We start from the raw sequence: 19,299 nt of genomic DNA on the forward strand, positions 1-19,299 counted from the left end.
AATGTTTGGCAAAAAAAGGTTAGTAAAAGAAAATCTTTATAACCATGATAATCATAATAATTTTGCGAACAGCATATAAAGATGAGAACTGATCGAGTATATTATTTTAAAGGACTTTAATCTAATTAGCCAGGAGAATAGGTTAAATAATAAGTAACATATATTCCATAAAATAATTGAGATATCGATATAGGAAGAAGAAATAAAAGACCATACTAAGGTACAAATTGACATTAACAACAATCGTGGTTGATTCTACTCTTCTATCAACTGTATGTTGTTTCTATGATACTCAAGTCCTAGAATTTTTAAATAAATAAGATCATATTTGGTTATATTTTAGTCATGGAAAATTAAAAAATAAAAGTTGAAGCAAAAATCAACAAAGGCGGACCTATGTGTGACCTTGAAAATCATCAAACCCCATAAACTTATGTGAAAATCTTGTATCACAATAATTTAATTCACCTGATATCATAAACACTAAAAGTCTTTAGGGAGCACTGATTGAGCAGAATATTAATACTCATGTCGCGTTAAAATCATGCATTCCCCTCTGGGAATCAACCTAGTTTCCCTAATAATTAGTATAAGAAGATCGACAAGTATATTATATTGTTTTCAATAATTTAATGAAATGATCATATCTAGAGTTTTTCCTTATTTTGCTTTGAAATGAGGTCTGGAAAGAGAACTGCAACCACGAAATAGTCCAAATTTAAGATTTGGAAATGAACTTTATCCTACCTTTCTTGAGCAAAATCTGGAGTCCAACTCTGTTTTGCTCTATCAAGTTTTTCCTTTATTTTTTCTTCTTAAAACTTATATATATATATATATATATATTCTTTTGACTAGTACAAACTACAAAATAACTCTATATTCAAAGCCAATTCTATAAAATAAAAAAAATCAATTCAAACTAATTAGGGTCAACTCAGAGTTGGATCAAGTTCTGATCCAAGTAACTCCACAAATCTTTTGACAAAGTAGAATTTCAAAATAGTTTATCAGATTTTGGTCCCTGCTTTACTAAGTGGGTGTTTGGACATAAAAATTGTAAAATTCCAAAAAAAATGGGAAAAAAATTCAAGTGAAAATGATATTTGAAAATTAGTGTTATGTTTGAACATGAATATAATTTTGGATTTTTTTTGAAGTTTTGTAAGTGAAAATTTTGAAAAACAACTTTTTGGAGTTTTTCAAATTTTCGAAAAATTCCAAAATACATCTTCAATTGAAAATTGAAAATTTTATGACCAAACGCTGATTTCAAAATAGTTTATCAGATTTTCGTCCCTGCTAATCTAAGGTAACCAAACCTTGCCAACCAGAGTAAACCAAAATTTTATCAAGTTATGAAATCTAGACACTTTTTTCCCTTGCCAAACTAGAGTATCAGACTTTGTACCCTGCTAATTTAGGTATGTAATTGTTAACTAAATACTACATTAGGACACTTCTGTTAGACAAAGGTTCCACGTGCAACAGTTACAGTGTTAGCCAAATTTGCTTCAATTGTAGTAGCATAAGAGAATGATAAAACCTTGCATCTTGAACACATTTGTAGAGAACTTAGAAGTTGGAACCATGCTTCTAAAATTTAGCTATTCTAAAACTTCAGATACATATAATAATACACTTCAATATTTATATGTGAACAATACTGCAAAGGCCCTATTTCTGCAGCACAAACAAATGATCAATTGCCAGTAACTCTGATAAAAGCCTAAGCTAGCAAGTGTTTACTAGTTTCAGACCAATTTTTTCGAGCTTGGGCCTCTGGTTTATCCGGTGGGATGGTGGAGGCGCGGCACAGTCTTCCAAAAGGACTCTCATCAGGAGCCAAAATCACAAACAATGTGAAATACTTTCATGGTTGGCCTTTATTACAAGCACATAGGTTTTTATCTAAAGTCTGCCATTATAAAGTACATCAAGTGTACAAGCTGGTTCAGGAGATCATTGAATAATCTTGCGTGCAGCTACAACAAATATTCAATGCTCATCCACTGAAATAGATAAAAAGATTACTTCCGGAGGAGAAAGCTGCTTAGATAGAGCGATAGCCCCATTTTGATTTAATATCCTTTCCTTCGCTTGTCTCTTTTCCTGCTTGGTGGTAATGCACAGCCACATGGACAAACAATTTAGCTAGTAAAAATAAGGTAAGATCCTCCAAGGAACAAGTTTACGGTATTCTGTCCACACGTCTTTGTACTTCTCTGCACATCGAGCTTCATCCCTTCTCTCCCTCCATATTAGCAGAATAAGAAGGTATATGGGGTAAAAGTATGGAACCGCGGAACTGCAGCCATACACAAGTGAAGGTGACTATTTTTATTACTGAGCAAACAAGCATAGAAAGAATTTGCATAAGTTCAAACACATTACCTTATCCCACAAGGCAAACTAAATGACAATGCCAGCAACAAATCTCCAAGGTAATTACAGTGTCGAGCAATGCCCCTTCAGTAAATATAGAATGATTTAGAATTTCGAAAATGAAGAGCTGAAAATTTTAACTTGCCATTTTTGCTACCCCATGCCTCATGTGATGAACTTCAGAAGCCATGCTATAACCAGGGTACGCACTATGCAGACTGTATTTAGACCTGATGTGGCAATATTAACCGCTACTGTTTCACTAAATAGCACTCAAACCTTTTGCTTTACATTGTAGATCACTGTTTCAGACAAAATCCAAAAGAAATTACTTCCTCTTTCTGAATTTATGAGATCAATTTGGCTTGATGTTCAAACATTTAATATTTTGATTAGGGCTTTATAATTAAAAAAATTAATATCATGAAAACATAATCATTAAAAGGGAAAGAATTCATAAGAGTTTTAATTTTTCTAGCGCCGTTGTCAGATCTGGACTATTTGAAATTGATTTTAAATTGAGACCTCAAAAAGTAAAATATTTCTGAAAAAATGGAACACTCTAGGGATGTCGATATTTAGCATTTCTTATGGAGTAGTAATTAACTCTTTTCATCTACTGTAGTAAGTTCTTTTCTATCCACTATTTATTTTTCTCTTAATATTTTCGTTGAATTGCACATGATGAAGATATTGACCTTGAGCCTAATTCAATCCCAAAAGCTAGCTCAAGAGGTGAGGAATGTCCAAGACCATATAAAGACACCAATTTCACATGCATCCCAAAACTGATGTGGGACATCTTAACACCCCACCCCCCACCCCCAAAAAAACCCAAGCCTGCCAGCCAATTGGATCATGGACAACATAATATGGGGCCCACAATCGGGTAAACCAAGAATTTGGATGAGCCTAGCACAGATACTATGACAAGAAAACGGACTTTGAACCTAACTCACCCCCAAAAACGGACAAGAATTTGGATCATGAGATGAGGATTGTAAAAGACAGACTTCTGACAGTTTTATCAGATTACGCTTGTCCACTTTATTGACATAGTTTATGTGCTTTTCCAAAATCTTGCCCACATGCTAAATACTAAATTAACAAATATAAATTTTCTCAGTATTAAGTCATTTTGTGTTCTGGAGAATTAAGATAACGAGGAGAGTAGAAAAAGAAACATCAAGAAGCTTACCAATAGCCAGAAGCGAGCAACTTCCCCCCAATAACTTTTGGAGGCTTACCCCATATGGGTGCCTTGGGATTCTTTTTAAACATATGCTTCTGCTTGTTGGCACCTCTGAACACTAAGTACCTTCCCATACGAAACAGGGCCCATATCAAGAAACAGTAAAGTGAAAGCAAAAAAGAATAATGTCTGAATGACATAAAGAAAGGGCAATCATACAGATTGCAGGGGGGGAAAATAGTAGTATTTAGAGGTCCTTGCATGCTGGATACATTTACCCAATAAGAAAGACGAGGCAATTGGCAATTACTGCTGCTGTTGTTAGCTCCACTTTGTTACTCAAAAGCCACCAACCCTGAAAATGAATAGACACATAATGAAACCCCACGTTGAAAACCAGAATAAGCTTCATCATATCCATTTGTTACTCTTGCATGCCATTTGTCTCCAAATATATACTACTTAGGTTTTGGCTGACTAAAATGGAGACCTCCCACTCCTATATACGATTAGCCCTTTTTCTCAATAAGATGAATTCAATTAATCCTCTTTACACTTCCTTGCTCACACAGCCAAACTTGTCCAAAATACAATTTGACACACAGCAGAGCACATTATCGTGCTTGTATCCGAACACAAACTCATCAGACTCCTTTCCCTAACCAATCCAACCTACAAACCATGAAATTGACCATGACTATCACAATCATGGAATTGTCACTAAATCTCCTCGCCTTGTTCTCATCAATTCACCGCAGAGATGACAACATAAGATTAGACTCTTATTTCAACATGCAAACAAAAACAAGCATTTATTTCCATAATCTTAGAGCTCTCTCTCCCCCTCTCCACCCCCGCCCTCTCTCTCCAAGATTAGACTCTTACTTCAACCTTCAAACAACCGAGTACAAAAGTATGCCTTCATTTGCATAGATCGTAGCCTCTCTCTCTCTCTCTCTCAGTTGAAGGAACCAATAGAAGCGGGGAAAGAGGACAACAAACAGAATTATCAACTGCCAGGCCAACAGAAAATTGGAAAACATTCTGGCTACCCTTGAAAATCAAGAAAATCAATGTAGTTACATGTTAGATTGTATAGGTTGCAAAATGTTTAGGGCCATTGAACTCGAGTAATGAATGTTATGCAGAAAAATTTATAGGATATTTTAGGCTATTTTGTACTTAATGGAGGAGATAATTGCTGGTCTTATTAATCAGAGAGAATAATTGCTTACAGTATTATAAGTAAACTAAGACTCCTATATAAGGAGCCCCTCTTGTATATTATCTACAATCAAGTTAACAAGATTCTCTCTTATTTCATATGATTTCACAGCTATGGGCAGGAGTCAATTGGCTCTTTTAACAACAGAGGCTCTTCATGTCTTGAGTTCTGGAAATACATGGAAATATTCTTTTTGTTTATGAAACACGAGATTTGTTCAGAACATTTTCCAGGAAAGGAAAAAAACAGTTTTAAAACAAGGTTTTCCCACCAAAAAAAATTTAAAAAAAAAACACATGTTTTTCTCCTTTTCCATTTCGTTTCTCTTTAAAAGGGCCCTAGATAAATTCCTTTTTTCTTTTTCATAAGTAAGCCCCTGATTCAAATTCTTTTAAACTAAACACAGAGAACCAAAAACTTTTCTGGTATTCAAACAAGTAGTGTAAACGTGGGACCCATTGAAATATTGTAGCATGAGGTGAGGTATTAAATTCAAGGAAAGTGAATGTATTGGCATGGCCGAGACTAGACATCATTACATTTAGTAGGAAATGAAGAATGTACATGATAACTCAAAACTATGTTTTTTAAGAGAATTCAGTTACATCCTATACAAAATTGTGTTATACTGACATCAAAGGTGTCATATTTCATCTAAGCAAGGATAGAATTGTTTGTGGCAATAAGAAATGGTTAGTAGTACATGCCTGAATACTGAAGGTGAACGGTATAAAGACTAGATCACCAAAAACCAGCATGAAGCCCAACCTCTCTGCTATTATATCCCATCTGAAAAGGGAGACACAAGATCTTACACAATTGTAAATGCTCAAAATTTCGATGAAGGAACATAATCAAGACTATAAAGAAAGGAAAAAGTAAGAGGAATAGATGAGGTTAATGACATCAATATATAATCACTGGCCGACAAAACAAGCATATCATTCTGCTAATTATTAGACATTTGGGGCTTAGAAAGGTCAAGCCTTGAAATTACAAACTTTTTATCAAAATCATGCTCCCAATAATCTCACACCAACAGAGTTAATTTTAAATATTGCATTGGTACACGCTCAAGAAGCATTAAAATCTTAATGTACAAATCAAAACCACTAACTAAAGCTAAAACAGGATCATATCACAGTTCAATATTCCCTGCAATCAATCCTAAAGTGAGAATAGTAGTAAGCCAGCCAGACCTTCCAGGTTTCTGGCAGTTACTCGTGTTCCGCTATGGTTCAAATGTTAGCACTGCCACCACAGGTTCTCCGGAATCACTTCACCTAGATTGTCATGTTATTGGATGTATACGGAACTCAAAGAAAACTTTCTTTTTTTATTTAACCTTGTGGCAGATGGGCCAATGCTCAACGTTTCCAAATTCAAAAAAAAAAAAAAAAAAAAAAGAACAATTAAAATGGTTTAGGGCTACTAATCAACTATACCCAAGGGCCAAGACATGTACAACAACCAATGCTACACTAACCCCCTCCGCTTCCACCTAGCTTCTGATGCTAAGACCATGACTCTGTGGACCAAACCCAGCTACCCTCTATAGCCCTAATTCCATTTATTAGCCATTCTCCTCCAAATAAACTAACTAAACCAATCAGAAGGCCAAAGTGCTGATAAACCTCATAATCCTTTAATAATACAACTTCCGGTGTTCCCTTCCTAAACCACGAAAATGGACCAAGAACCACATTATACCTGCCCAAACTAATGTTTCTCATGACTAAACAACTAAACCCCCTATCGTGTTACCCATTGTCTTAGGCTGCAACCCTTCTGCCACTTGAAGCCCTTAATTTCCTTCTCTTACTTTCTTTCTACTGTTGTTACATAATGTGGTTTTCGTGTCATATGGATGACTCACTTCAAATTCTAGATCAAAGCATAATAACCGCACAACAAATAAAGATAAAGAGACTGGAGGTGAAAGGGAGGCGAAAATTTGGACAGCTGCCTAAATTAAGGTAAGGGAAAGAAGAGAGAAACATTAGTTCTTTGTTTAACGCAACTTTTCTATCTTAAAAATATTAAGGGAGAAGAAGGCTGCCAACTTACGTGGAGGTCATGAACTCTTCATAGAAGAAGTAATCAAGGATGTACAGCTGCAATCAAATGCATAGGAAAAAAGTTTTAAATATCACAAGCATATACTCAAGAAGCCAGACTTGGAAGTGTACATCCACCAACTTACCCCACAAAATAGCTGGTAGAGAATCATTGATTGGCTCAGTTTGGCCTCTAGAATACATTTTGCAAGAACTGAAAGATTGATAAGTAACCATCCCATCATACCAGCTCTAACAAAGAAAAATCTGCAGCAGAAAGTTCATTATTAAGCAGAGAAGCCAAACGAAAGAACCAAATAGACTTGATATTGAAGCTTACAGTCATTATAACAAACAAAATAAATATTTGGGCCTCTCAGAATCTCTTTGACGAGGACTTTAACTATGATTTAAGGTTCCTGGAAATTGACAAGTTCCAACTGATCAGAAATAAGTTTTTCATGTCAAGTATTATTTTACTTGGGTCAGAAGCAAATTACTATACATCAACCCCAGACTAGTTGGGAATCGGCTATATGAAACATCAAAATCCATCTCAATATATTTGGACCCGTTTCACCCAATCATCAACAATTCTCTCCAAACAAATTAAGAATTCTCTACCATTAGGTTTTCTACATTTTCTTCCACTCAGATAGCAAGAAAAAGATTGTTCTTAGTACTAAATTAAATAAGATATGCAAATTTCAGAACTCGCTATTGCTGAGATGACATTAACATGAATTGTTTTAGGCAAAGTTACTAGAGAGCCTATCCAACAAAAGTATAAACCAAATAATCCAATTATAGCATGACAAGCTTTTAATTCACGATCTGGTCACTTGTCACAATTGTGAAAGACAAGGTCCGAGGTATGAGAACATACTTGAGATCAATGCCAATGAAATTTGGATTTAGTTGTATCCCGAACCACCTAGTCAAAGAAAGAGGATAGAAGAAATATCAGGATCTTATTCATTACAACGAGATCAACAGAATCTGAACATAGTGCACTTCCTTTTTTATAAGTAGAGCACAACATATGTATACTGCTCCAACGTGGTGACAAACTACAAGATCATTAATTGCTACAGAATCCATGTTACTTTGAAAGATCATATTTAACTCAGAAGCAATTGTAGACATTTTCCTTCATTAGTACTTGCAAGCTTGGTTAGTGTTACTGATTGTTATCATTACGCTGGTGTTTCATCTCTCAATATTAACTAAAGTAATTGCTGACAAAAGGAGGAGGATAAAAGAGCATTATACAAAGAAAGAGAGATTCTATATCAGGTCATAGCCAGAAATTAAAGAACTTATCCAGAGAAATCATTGTTGGCCTTCAGAAGAGGAGGAAGACTTATTTAAAAGTGTACACAAGATTACTCAGAAGCAGCAACAGCACAACTCACTAACTGATTATGCCACTTTCTAGGTAAGATGCCATTCATAAGCACACTAGAGGGGATCGACTTCATGAACAAGTTACAAAACTTTACAACTTCTGATGACTCCTATAACTTTAATTGGCAAGGAAGACCACATACAATAAAAGAAAGAGGATGAGAAGTAGGGAGAGGGATATTGATTTTCCATTTTTGATTTGACTATGAGAGAAACTAAAGAAAGTGTGCCATTGGACACTAAATATGCTTAAAACTTACACAGGATAGATGAAAGGATGAATGGAAAGACAGTTCAATAAAGAATGATATTACAGTTTTATTAATGTTAAAGAACTTTTCAGAGTATAAACTTCAGCATAAAGTCAATCGAGTTACCAGTCATCAATTAGATTTCCTGAGACATGAGGTTTAAGTGACGAACTCTTCTCACGTGAGTTGCAGCCAGCCAAATAAAGCAACAATGTCACCTAAATATCATTCAGTCGTAGGATAAAAATAAGATGTCAGAAACAAACTTGTAACTAGCTGGAAATTTTTGCAAATCAAGAAATTTTGCATCAATAAAAGCATAACCAAGAATTTATTTTATTTTTTTATTTTATCATATTTCTTTCTTGTGGTATTGGTATGTATGGGTCATAGATCCATTATTTGACAAACTTCAAAACATACCTATATTTTTCCCCAAGTTGTTGAAACTTGACGTAAGAAGAGTAACTTCCAAGAAAATGTCTACGGTTAAACAAATACCAAAATTTGAGGAAATTATATTTGAGCTAATAGCTAAGAGTTTAGCATGAGCTTTTTGTTATTTTCAATTCACTTGCATATCAATCTCCAAATACATTGCCCTATATGACAGCTATTATTAGAGACAAATTCCCAAGGTAGGATAAAAGACGTCGCAAGCAGGCACAAGTCCGTATATAAAACAAGAATTGGCACTTGCAGCTAACAAATTGTAATTCAATAAGGTCAATGTCAGGCATTGTCTTAGTGTCTTCAAGGTTGCCTCCTCACTCCAGAAAGAGTTAAATGGATTTCGACTCTCAAGTTCGCAAATAAGAGTGACTACCATTATCCACTAAACCTCTCTAACCTGCAGTCTTTCCCTCGGGTTTGGAGGATGGATTACTCACAGGAGATCCCAGAGTTTCAGAACTTAATCAGAAAAAATGGCATGATAATAGCTTAATAATTACAAGGTATGAGAGTGTTCACACTTACAAGAACACTAAAGATAAATGTTGTGGACAAAAGCTCAAGCCCTCTGTCTGCTATTGCCTGCAATGCGTAATGAATAAGTGACTTCATCATCTCTTTATGAGTATATCGAAAACAGAAACCTTAGAAATGCATTCCAGTAGCCCAAACATACAACAGTATGGACCTTCTCATGTATTCAGCAACATCTGAAGATGCAGCATGAGCGAAGCAATTTTTGGAGCCAGATAAGGTGCTATATAATCAATTCGTGCAATCACATCAAAAGCAAAATTTGTCCTATCTATTTCACTTTTTGTAATTAACCAAGTTATTCTCCAGGGATAACGAAGATAAATCAGATTGATAACAACGGAAAACAAAAACAAGAAAAATATAAAAGTATGATTTCTGAAAAAGAAGGAGCAAAACCAAAGATAGATTTTGCAGAAGTTGGAAGTAGAAACAGCATTACTGTTGAAGCCTTTAAATTGAAATGAGAAAGCCATATAATGGTACAATTATTTCTTCTTCCACTGATATTATAACCCCAGTTCCCAAATTCAATGATACTACAAGGACAATAAGTTCACGGGGACATAAACAGTTGCTCAATCTCTGCAACCTCATGCATACAACGAAGACGGAACTACATAGAAGTTTGTTCCACCTGAGTTGAGATGATTGAGAAACACGGAATATAAATTCTCTATCTCATCAATAGAACACAGACTGTGGCAAGAAATTGTTCCTTGCTTTCCTATAAGAATCTTTTTTGCAAACAACATTTGGGAAAACAAAATTATGAACAGGAAATGCAAATGAACCAAATAGCAACTAGTGATACAATTACATAATCGACCAAAATGTATAATCCTTTGCTACATAGAAACAATTCACACTCACAGTAGGTGAAACAAGATTCATCTGCGCCCCAACTCCAAGAAGCAAAACAAATAACAGAAGTGATAACAAACCTGGAAAAAAAAAAGGAGTAAATTTACAATATGAGCTTGGCGCAAATAGAGAAATATGAAAGAAGTTTAAGCTCTATGCACTAACATTAAAAAAATATTTTACACAATCAGGTCACATTAACAGGTAACTCTATTTAATAGCATTGATTAGTCAGTGGCGGATCCATAATTTTTATATCACAGGTGATCAACTATTTTTTATCTGAAAATTACTGCTGAGACTGGGTGCTCAAGTAGCATATTTGCATGAATTATTAGTTTTTCTATATAAATGTGTGTGGCTCCAAAAGTAATGTGTGCTTGAGCATCCATAACAATTTAAATTACATTGATGGCGTAAAAAATCATAACCATGTCTGTGCTGAGCGGAGCTAGATAGGAGTTACGGGTTCGGTCTAACCCAGTAACTTTGGTTGGTCCAAATCCTACATTTGACTTAAGAAATCTATTGAATAATGTATAAATTATTAATTTAGCATCCACTAACTTAAAAAGACTAATCGAACCCATAATCTTCAAATCTTGGCTCCGCCATATAACTTAAAACCAACATGAATATATACAGAAATGAACATTATATATTAAAAAACAAAGACATAGGTTACCATTGCAACGGTAATGGAGGCGAGTTCCATCCGATAAAGTCACCCCAGGAACAAGTTTTCCGGGTAGAACAGATCCAACAGTTGCTAAATAAAGAAAAAACGAGAGTAACATAGCAGCCTACATTCAATAAAAGGAATAAAATCAGTAAAAGATATTTACACATATATGAAATAGAGTCAAGAGAGAGGAGAAAATGCTGACCGAAGTCCATGAGGGAGAAAGGGAGTTGAATAGATAATTGAGATCCATTGGTAGATACTGAATTGAGAAGTCCAGTTTCAGTTCAATACTTCAATTCACTTCACTGCGCTCAGTTTTTGTTGGGTGGAGATGTCCGCCATTAATTAATTCTGAAAAGAAATATAGTTAGGGAAAAAAATTAGCAAATTATACTAATTTAATTTAGGATGAATTACACTAAAAATAATCCTATAATATGATTTTGTTTGAATATATTCTCTATATTTTAAAATGAAATTTTTATACTTACACCTCCTCTCAGGTATATTCATAAGTATTTACTTATTGAAATTCAAAAAAGGATAAATATGTTTATTGAAAATCGTTATTCATGCTTTTGGTTAAAGAAAAGGATAATGAATATTTTTCGAAATATGAATAGGAAGTAAACACAAATTACTTAATAAGATGATTCGAAGTTTTACGTATTTGGTAAAAATAAAATTATCTTCCGAAAACTCTTAAATATAGTGATGTTATTCTTAATGTCACTTACATGTATCATTGCTTGTGTCATTACTCAAGTTCACTTTCAAAGACACAAGTTTTTGAGGTATTTCCTTTTTTAAGAATTAACCTAAACAGCCACACATCCAACCGCTTAAATTAAAGTAGTCTGTTGATGTATAAAAAAAAATCTTTTGGTCCAAAAGATAACTTTTTATATTATATTAAGGGGATGAGTACAAGGAACATGTAAATACGAAGAGACTGACCTAAGGGGTTGACCACTTATTGGGTCATTACATGGGGCGTTCGGGATAACTAAAACTACTACTAGTGGTAGCCGTGTCACGGGAGATACAAAAAAATGGTCCAAGATGATGTTGCAAACTAAGTGACTGTTGTAGGGTTTGTGAGGGAACCCTTCTTACAAAAAGTGTGCCTGATCGGTCGTCTTCCAAAGTTGTTTGGATAAAGGGTGGAGGCAGTACAAAAACAGTGATGTCGGCTATGGTGTCCATGTTGCATCCAAACTTTGTTAACAGATCTGCTACTTGGTTTTGCTCCATGTAAGTCGAACGTACAGTAGGATCATCCAGTCTCGTGAAGAGAAACCTGCAATTATTTACGATGTTAGCATATAAAGGGTAGGGGGTTTGTATAGTTGTAGTAACTGTCTGGGCATCAAGGTTTATTTCTATAGGTTTATAGCCACAATTAACAGCTAATTGTAATCCATGATAAAGTGCTCGTAATTTAGTTTCCACTCTTCCATGAGAGATGTGGGGCCTCGCAAAAGTCGTAACCTAATTGACCGTGGAGTCTCGTATAACACCTCTCATCCCGCCCTGTCCAGTATCTAGGTGTACTGAACCATCAATATTTAGCTTGAAGGGTGTAGTGGTATGTGGTTCCCATTTAAGGTGTAGTAGCGTGCGGCTAGGCGAGTAAGCTGGCATTCCTGCTATGTATAAAAATTTTGTTGCCAAATTGATGATATATGAGAAAGAGAGTGATTTTTGAGCGGAGCGAAAGACCGTAGCATTTCGAGTGAGCCATATATGCCATAGAAGAAGGGTATGACTGTAAGGGTGTCAATGGATATTCGAAAACCGGCTAAACTGATCGAACCATACCGTACGGAACCGAATTTTAGGTTTCTTTTAAAGGAACCGTAGGTTTTTATATAAATCTATAATCGCACTGATAATTAGGGTAGGTTTTTTATTTTTTGAAAATAAACCGAAAAATCCCGAACCATACTAAATAAATTTTACATGTGCAAAATATATTTATATAGTAAGGTTAAAAATAACATAAATTTTTTTGGGGCTTGGAATTATGAAAACTGTTACAAAATAACAAGTAATTAAACGCAAATTACTAATTCCTAAAACCGATTATGCTACTTCTACTTAAACTTCATTAGCGAGACACAAAGTATTCTAGCGATTATGAGTAGCAAACTATAATGTATTGAATATGTTTCCTTTCATATAATTTGGATTTATAGCAAGCTATAATGTATTGAATATAGACTTTATTTCTTGAGTCCCAGCTTGGTTAATATCTTTCCACTCGTGTGATTTATATTTTCTTTGTCTTTTACGTTGTTGTTGAATAGTTGATGGATCTATACTCTAGCCATCTTTCATTTTTTTTAATTCATCAATTTTAAAAATGTCTATAGAGTTTTGCTAAGTCCTATAAAAGAACATATGTTATTGCATTCTACTTCTACTGGTGAATTTTACATGATATTTTAAAAAATATCGAAACTTAACCGAACCGTACCGATACCGAAGAGAAACCGACATGATTGGGACGGTTTCTAAAAGTCTAATTTTGGTTATACATAATAGAATAACCGAAAAATTAGTATGGTACAGATTTGATAAAATAACCGACCGAACCGAACCATTAACACCTCTAGGTATGAGGATGGAGTTTGGGATATTAAGGGGATTGGTAATATCTGTGTGTAAGATAAGTTGTTTTAGGCATTCGAGTGGATTAATTTCAAATGTAGGAAGTTCATCAATTATCGGAAGCATGTGAAAATCACACCAGATGTGCGCAAATGCCGGGCATTCTAGAAGGAGATGTTGAATTGTTTCCATATTAGTATGGCATTGCGTATAAGTGGCATTATTGAGAATGCCAATGCGGTGATAGTATGCCGCAGTGGGTAAGCGTTGGTGGCCGCAAAGCCATAGGAAATGTCTGGTTTTTGGAGGTAGTCTTAACTTCCAAATCCATTGAAAGGAGTGAGTTGCGGTTGTAGGGAGTAAGTGTTGGTAGTAAAGTTCCCATGGGATGTGAGGGTTCAAGTGTACGAATCAAGGGACGAGGTATAGGAGGGGAAATGAACATTTAGAATATGCCGGAGTATTGAGGTTGGTAGTTCAACGGGGAGTAAGGCAAAATGCCAGTGGTTGTTAGAGAGATATGTTGAGATAGTATTGCGTGCTACATGTTGAGGAAGGGGCCCTATTATGGAAGAACAAAGAGGTCTGGTAGTTGGTAGCCAGTTGTCATGCCAAAAGTTGATAAGATTTCCATTTCCAATTGACTATTGTATTCCCTGTTGGTAGAGGTGCTATCCAAGAATTAAATTTTCCCAAATGAAAGAACCGGTTGTGGTAATATTCATGCGATGGTAAAAAAGAATTATGAAGGAGTACGGTGGCCCACAAAGAATGGGGTTTTGTGAGGAGTCACCAAGTTTGGCTTGAGATTAGCGACTTAATTTTTAGGTGAATTTGTTGAATTCCTAGTCCGCCCTGAGGTTTTGGGGTGATAATGGTTTTCCATTTTAAAAGTTAGACTTTCTTCTTATTTGGAGTAGCACCCTACAGAAAATTGCATTGAAAGCGTTCTAATTGATTTACAATGTATTGAGTGAGTGTAATGCATCGCATTACATGATTGGATAAACTATTACGAGAGGAATTGATAAGAGTGGTATGTCCCGCCATACTGAGGAAATTTGTTTTTCACCTCGCAAGCTTGATTTTAAAGTTATCGATAAGGAATTGAAAGTCACCTTTGGAGGGACGTGATGTGAAGGTGGGAAATCCGAGGTATTTTTCAAAGGAAGTACCTTCTTGTATTGGTAAATAAGAAAGAATAAAATGTTTATCCTGGCTGGAGCAATTCTCTGAGAAAAAAATCTTAGGTGTTTCGAAATTTATCTTCTGACCTTAGGCTTTATTAAATTCGTTAAGGATATCAATGATGGCGTGGCAACTGATGTGGTGAAGGTAAGAATGATGTCATCAACGAAGAATAAATGGGATAATGGTGGCCCATTACGCGATAAGCGGATAGGTTGCCAGATTTGGCAATCGGCTGATTGCTCTATTTTCCTAGTGAGCATTTTCATACATGATACAAAATAAGTAAGGAGAGGGTAGGTCTCCCTGCCGAAGTTCATAGGATGGGTAAAAGGGAGGGCTTCGTGAGCCATTTATGAGGATTGATAGGGAGGTAGTGATGATACAAAACATGATTAATTTGATTAGTGGTGATGTAAAGTTAAAGAATTGAAGAGCTTGACGAACAAAACACCATTCTATACGATCAAAAGCTTTTTCAAGATCTTGTTTCAGTAGCATGTAACTAGTTTTTCCTTTTTTGCGTTTGAAGTGTGAAAGAATTTATTGTACAATGATGGCATTATCTATCGCTCTACGGTTTGACTAAAGGCTGGATTGCGTAGGGCTAATAATTGCTGACATTAAAGGCTTAGTATGTTGAACTATTATTTTAGTGATAATTTTATAGATAGTTGAACATAGTTCAATCGGGCAGAATTAAGTAATCATGGAGGCATTGCGAACTTTGAGATTAAGCAACCATATGTTTGATTGATAAAAGTAGGAATTTTGTGGTCCTGAAATATTTGTTTGCAGAAAGCAGTTACCTTAGGGCACACCTCATGCCAATAATATTGGTAAAAGTAAGGGTTTAGGCCATCAGACAAGTACTTTGAAGGGTTTAAGGGACTTAACGGTGGAGATGATTTCGAGATCATTGGCAAGTTTGACAAGATTCGAGCTTTCGGTCGGAGTAATGGTGGTTGAGGGGGAAAAGGTGTGGGAAATTTAGGAGTGAGGTGAGTCAGTGGCAAAGAGCTGTGTGAAATAAGTAAGTATGGTATTTTGTATCTGGGTCCTCAAAACACCAGTTGTGTGCTTTGTCTTTTAAGGTTGTGATATAGTTTCGGCGATGGCGTTGTAAAGTGGATAAATGAAATAATTTTGTATTAGCATCGCGGTCTTGTAACCAGTGGACACGTGATTTAAGTTTCCAAAATTCTTCTTCTAAGCGAAGAATGTCACTGAAATCTTTCAGAAGAGTAACTTCAAGGTTTTAGAGAAAAGAACTGGTAGGATGATTGATGTATAGTATATGTATAATCCTCATATGTGATATGTCTATAATTATATGTAATCAATGTATAATCTATGTTTTCCGGCTAAGAAAATAGTAAATTTGACCAGCTATTCGTGTAAAAATCCCTTTCTTTTTTGGGAAATAAAGGCTATTACATTAAAACCTTAAGAATAGTCATTACATAACCTAAAGGAGTGCCATTAAGGACATTAAAGTTTTTAATCCTAGTTAAATTATTATGAACACATTCTGATATTCTTTTAACCAAAACTCATTCCTTATATGTCTGCTAAGACGGCTACCTCAAGTTGGAACTAGTAGATAGATCACAGAACTAGCATTTGGCCAAGCAAGCTATCCTTCACTTGTATCGAGTCTCCTTCCCATAAATTATGCAATAACATAGGTTCCCCAACTTGAGCATTAACCACCGGCAATTCTTTATAATCGAGTTTTTCCTCACTTGATTTTGTGACATTTTCATCATCGCCTAAAAGTTTTGACACAATATAATTTTTATAGGTCCCGTCTTACCCAAAATAAAATTTATCACATGATAGTAGAAAATAACTTATAAACTATATAAGTGCTCCAACAACAACAACAACCCAATGAAGTTTCACAAGTGAAGCCTGGGGATGGTAGTATATACGTAGGCTTACCCCTACACTGGGAAGGTAGAGAAGCTATTTCCGATAGACCGTCGGCTCGAGAAAGATTAAAAAAATTATAGAAACAAATAATATCAACAAATAGGACCAGAAAGATAGTGACAACAATCTCAAAGCCAGAAAAATAGATGGAAGGAAGCAATATCAACAACAAGCAGTAACAACAACAAGATACTAAGAGATCAAAGCGAAAAATAATTGGAAAATAGCATAAAATACTAGCAATCTAAAACAAAAAAAACTACCATACTAAACTTACTACCTCGGTACCGAACATAACTATGCTCGCCTACTTACTAACCTTTTATCCTAATTTTTGACCTTCACACCCTCCTATAAAGGGCCATATCCTCGGTAAGTTGCAATCGTGCTACGTCCTACATGATCACCTTTACCTAATACTTCTTAGACCTCCTTAGACCTCTTCGTATACCCATCAAAGCCATCCGCTTGCACCTTCTTACTGGGACATATGAGCTTCTCCCCTGCACATGCCCAAACCATCTCATTATCGTTTCTCGTATCTTTTTCTCTACGGGAGCCACACCCACCTTTAATAGGATATCTTTATTCCTAATCTTATCCAACATTGTATGCCCGTATATCCATCTCAACATCTTTATCTTTACTGTTTTAATCTTCTCGATATAGGAGTTCTTGATTGGCCAATATTCTGCTCTATACAATATAGTCGATCTAACCACCATTCTATAGAACCTACCTTTAAGTTTTGGTGGTATATTTTTATCACATAAGATGCCAAAAAGCTAGCCTCCATTTCATCCACCCTGCTCCGACAATGTGTGACATCCCCATCAATCTTCTCATTCCCTTGGATAAAAGATCCAAGATACTTGTAACTTTCTCTCTTAGTTATGACTTATGAGTCAAGCCTCTCGTACATGTTTGTTTCTTCCGTTGCGTCACTAAACTTGCACTCCAAATACTCTACATTTGTCCTGCTCAACTTGAAACCTTTAGACATAAAGGGTCTGTTTCCAACCCTTAAGCTTTTCGTTAACACCACCTCGTGTCTCATCAATCAGTATAATATCATCTGCGAACGACATACATAATGGTACCTCCCCTAGAATGTGGCACGTCAGTGTGTTCATTGGCAAGAAAAATAAAAACGGGCTAAGCACAGATCCTTGGTGTAATCCCATCACAACCAAAAAGTAATCTGAGTCTCCTCCCACTGTCTTCATCTGAGTCTTAGCTTCATCGTATATGTCCTTTGATCAACCTAATTCGCTACAGGAACACCCATAGCCTCTAAACATCTCCAAATAACCTCTCTTGATACTTTATCATACGCTTTCTCTAGTTCAATAAACATCATATGCAAATCATTCTTCCTCCTCGTAAACAGTTTCACCAACCTCCTAACAAGGTGGATAGCTTTAGTAGTCAAATGTCCCGGAATAAATCCGAACTGGTTCTCAAAAATAGACATAGTCTTTGTTACCCTAACTTTCACTACCCTCTCCCAAACTTTCGTAGTATGAATAAACAACTTGATGCCCCTATAGCTGTTATAATTTTGTATATCACCTTTGTTCTTGTACAACAAAATTATTGTACTCCACCTCTGCTCTTTTGGCATCTTCTTTATCCTAAAAATAATGTAAACAACCCAGTGAGTCATTCCAATCTAGCCCTGCCTACATACTTCCAAAATTCCATCGAAAATTCATCTGACCCGGTCTCTCTGCCCTGCTCATCTTACGCATAGCCCCCTTAACATCTAGAATTTTATGCGCCTACAATACCCAAAATCTCGACGATTCTCGAAGAGTTCCAAATCACCCAGCACAACGTTCATGTACTCCTCTTCATTCAAGAGTTTATGGAAGTATGTTTTTCATTTTTGTTTAACCTGTGCCTCTTTCATTATAAATTTACCTTCCCCGTCTTTGATGCATCTCACTTGGTCTAGATCAAAGCTCTTCATTTCTCTCACCTTTGTCAGCCTAAATAGATTCTTGTCCTCGCATTTGTCCCCAAGTTCTTCATACAAATGACCAAATGCAACAGTCTTAGCCTCGGAGACCACCAACTTCGCTTCCTTCTTAGCCTTCTTGTACCACTCTCTATTCATCTTCTTTTCCTCCCCGGATTTGCTCTCCGCAAACTTCAAAACTTGGCTTCTACTTAATCTATTCATTGCACCACCAGTCCTTTTGTAGCTGCCAGAATAACCCTTTGAGACCCCTAACACATCACTTGTCGTTTTCCTAATGCAGTTCGCCATAATGGTCGATATATTACCCGTATTCCCATTACTCCTCCAGGCCCCCGCGACCAACAACTTCTCCCTCAATTCCTGAGCTTTGTCCTTAGTCAAGACTCCCCGCTAATCTTCGCTCAATCCCTCACAATCCTCTTATTCCCTTTTTTTCACGATCTTCAAGTCCATAACCAAAAGCCTATGCTGGGTGACCGGCTCCGAATTGCCTAAAATTATGCGGACCCATAAAAATTGACCTAAT

General features: G+C 35.8%; 2 protein-coding genes across 2 annotated transcripts; both read right to left on the minus strand.

The window, feature by feature from the left end:
- Positions 1–1,563: 1,563 nt before the first annotated feature.
- LOC107776645 (delta(14)-sterol reductase) lies at positions 1,564–11,418 on the minus strand. Its single transcript, XM_016596557.2, has 13 exons — positions 11,256–11,418; positions 11,054–11,171; positions 10,378–10,448; positions 9,496–9,552; positions 8,644–8,735; positions 7,746–7,793; positions 7,006–7,126; positions 6,870–6,916; positions 5,510–5,591; positions 3,856–3,932; positions 3,584–3,703; positions 2,395–2,469; positions 1,564–2,308 (listed from the first exon to the last, which is right to left on the minus strand). The coding sequence occupies exons 1-13, from the start codon at positions 11,301–11,303 to the stop codon at positions 2,155–2,157; spliced, it is 1,110 nt and encodes a 369-aa protein (XP_016452043.1). The 5' UTR covers positions 11,304–11,418; the 3' UTR covers positions 1,564–2,154.
- Positions 11,419–18,053: 6,635 nt separating this feature from the next.
- Positions 18,054–19,061, minus strand: LOC107776646 (uncharacterized). The gene is made up of 3 exons (XM_016596558.1): positions 18,713–19,061; positions 18,580–18,640; positions 18,054–18,423 (listed from the first exon to the last, which is right to left on the minus strand). Exons 1-3 carry the CDS (start codon positions 19,059–19,061, stop codon positions 18,054–18,056), a joined length of 780 nt encoding a protein of 259 aa, XP_016452044.1.
- Between the last annotated feature and the right edge of the window lie 238 nt (positions 19,062–19,299).

The sequence above is a fragment of the Nicotiana tabacum genome, chromosome 10, assembly GCF_000715075.1.
Source record: "Nicotiana tabacum cultivar K326 chromosome 10, ASM71507v2, whole genome shotgun sequence".
Taxonomy (NCBI): domain Eukaryota; kingdom Viridiplantae; phylum Streptophyta; class Magnoliopsida; order Solanales; family Solanaceae; genus Nicotiana; species Nicotiana tabacum.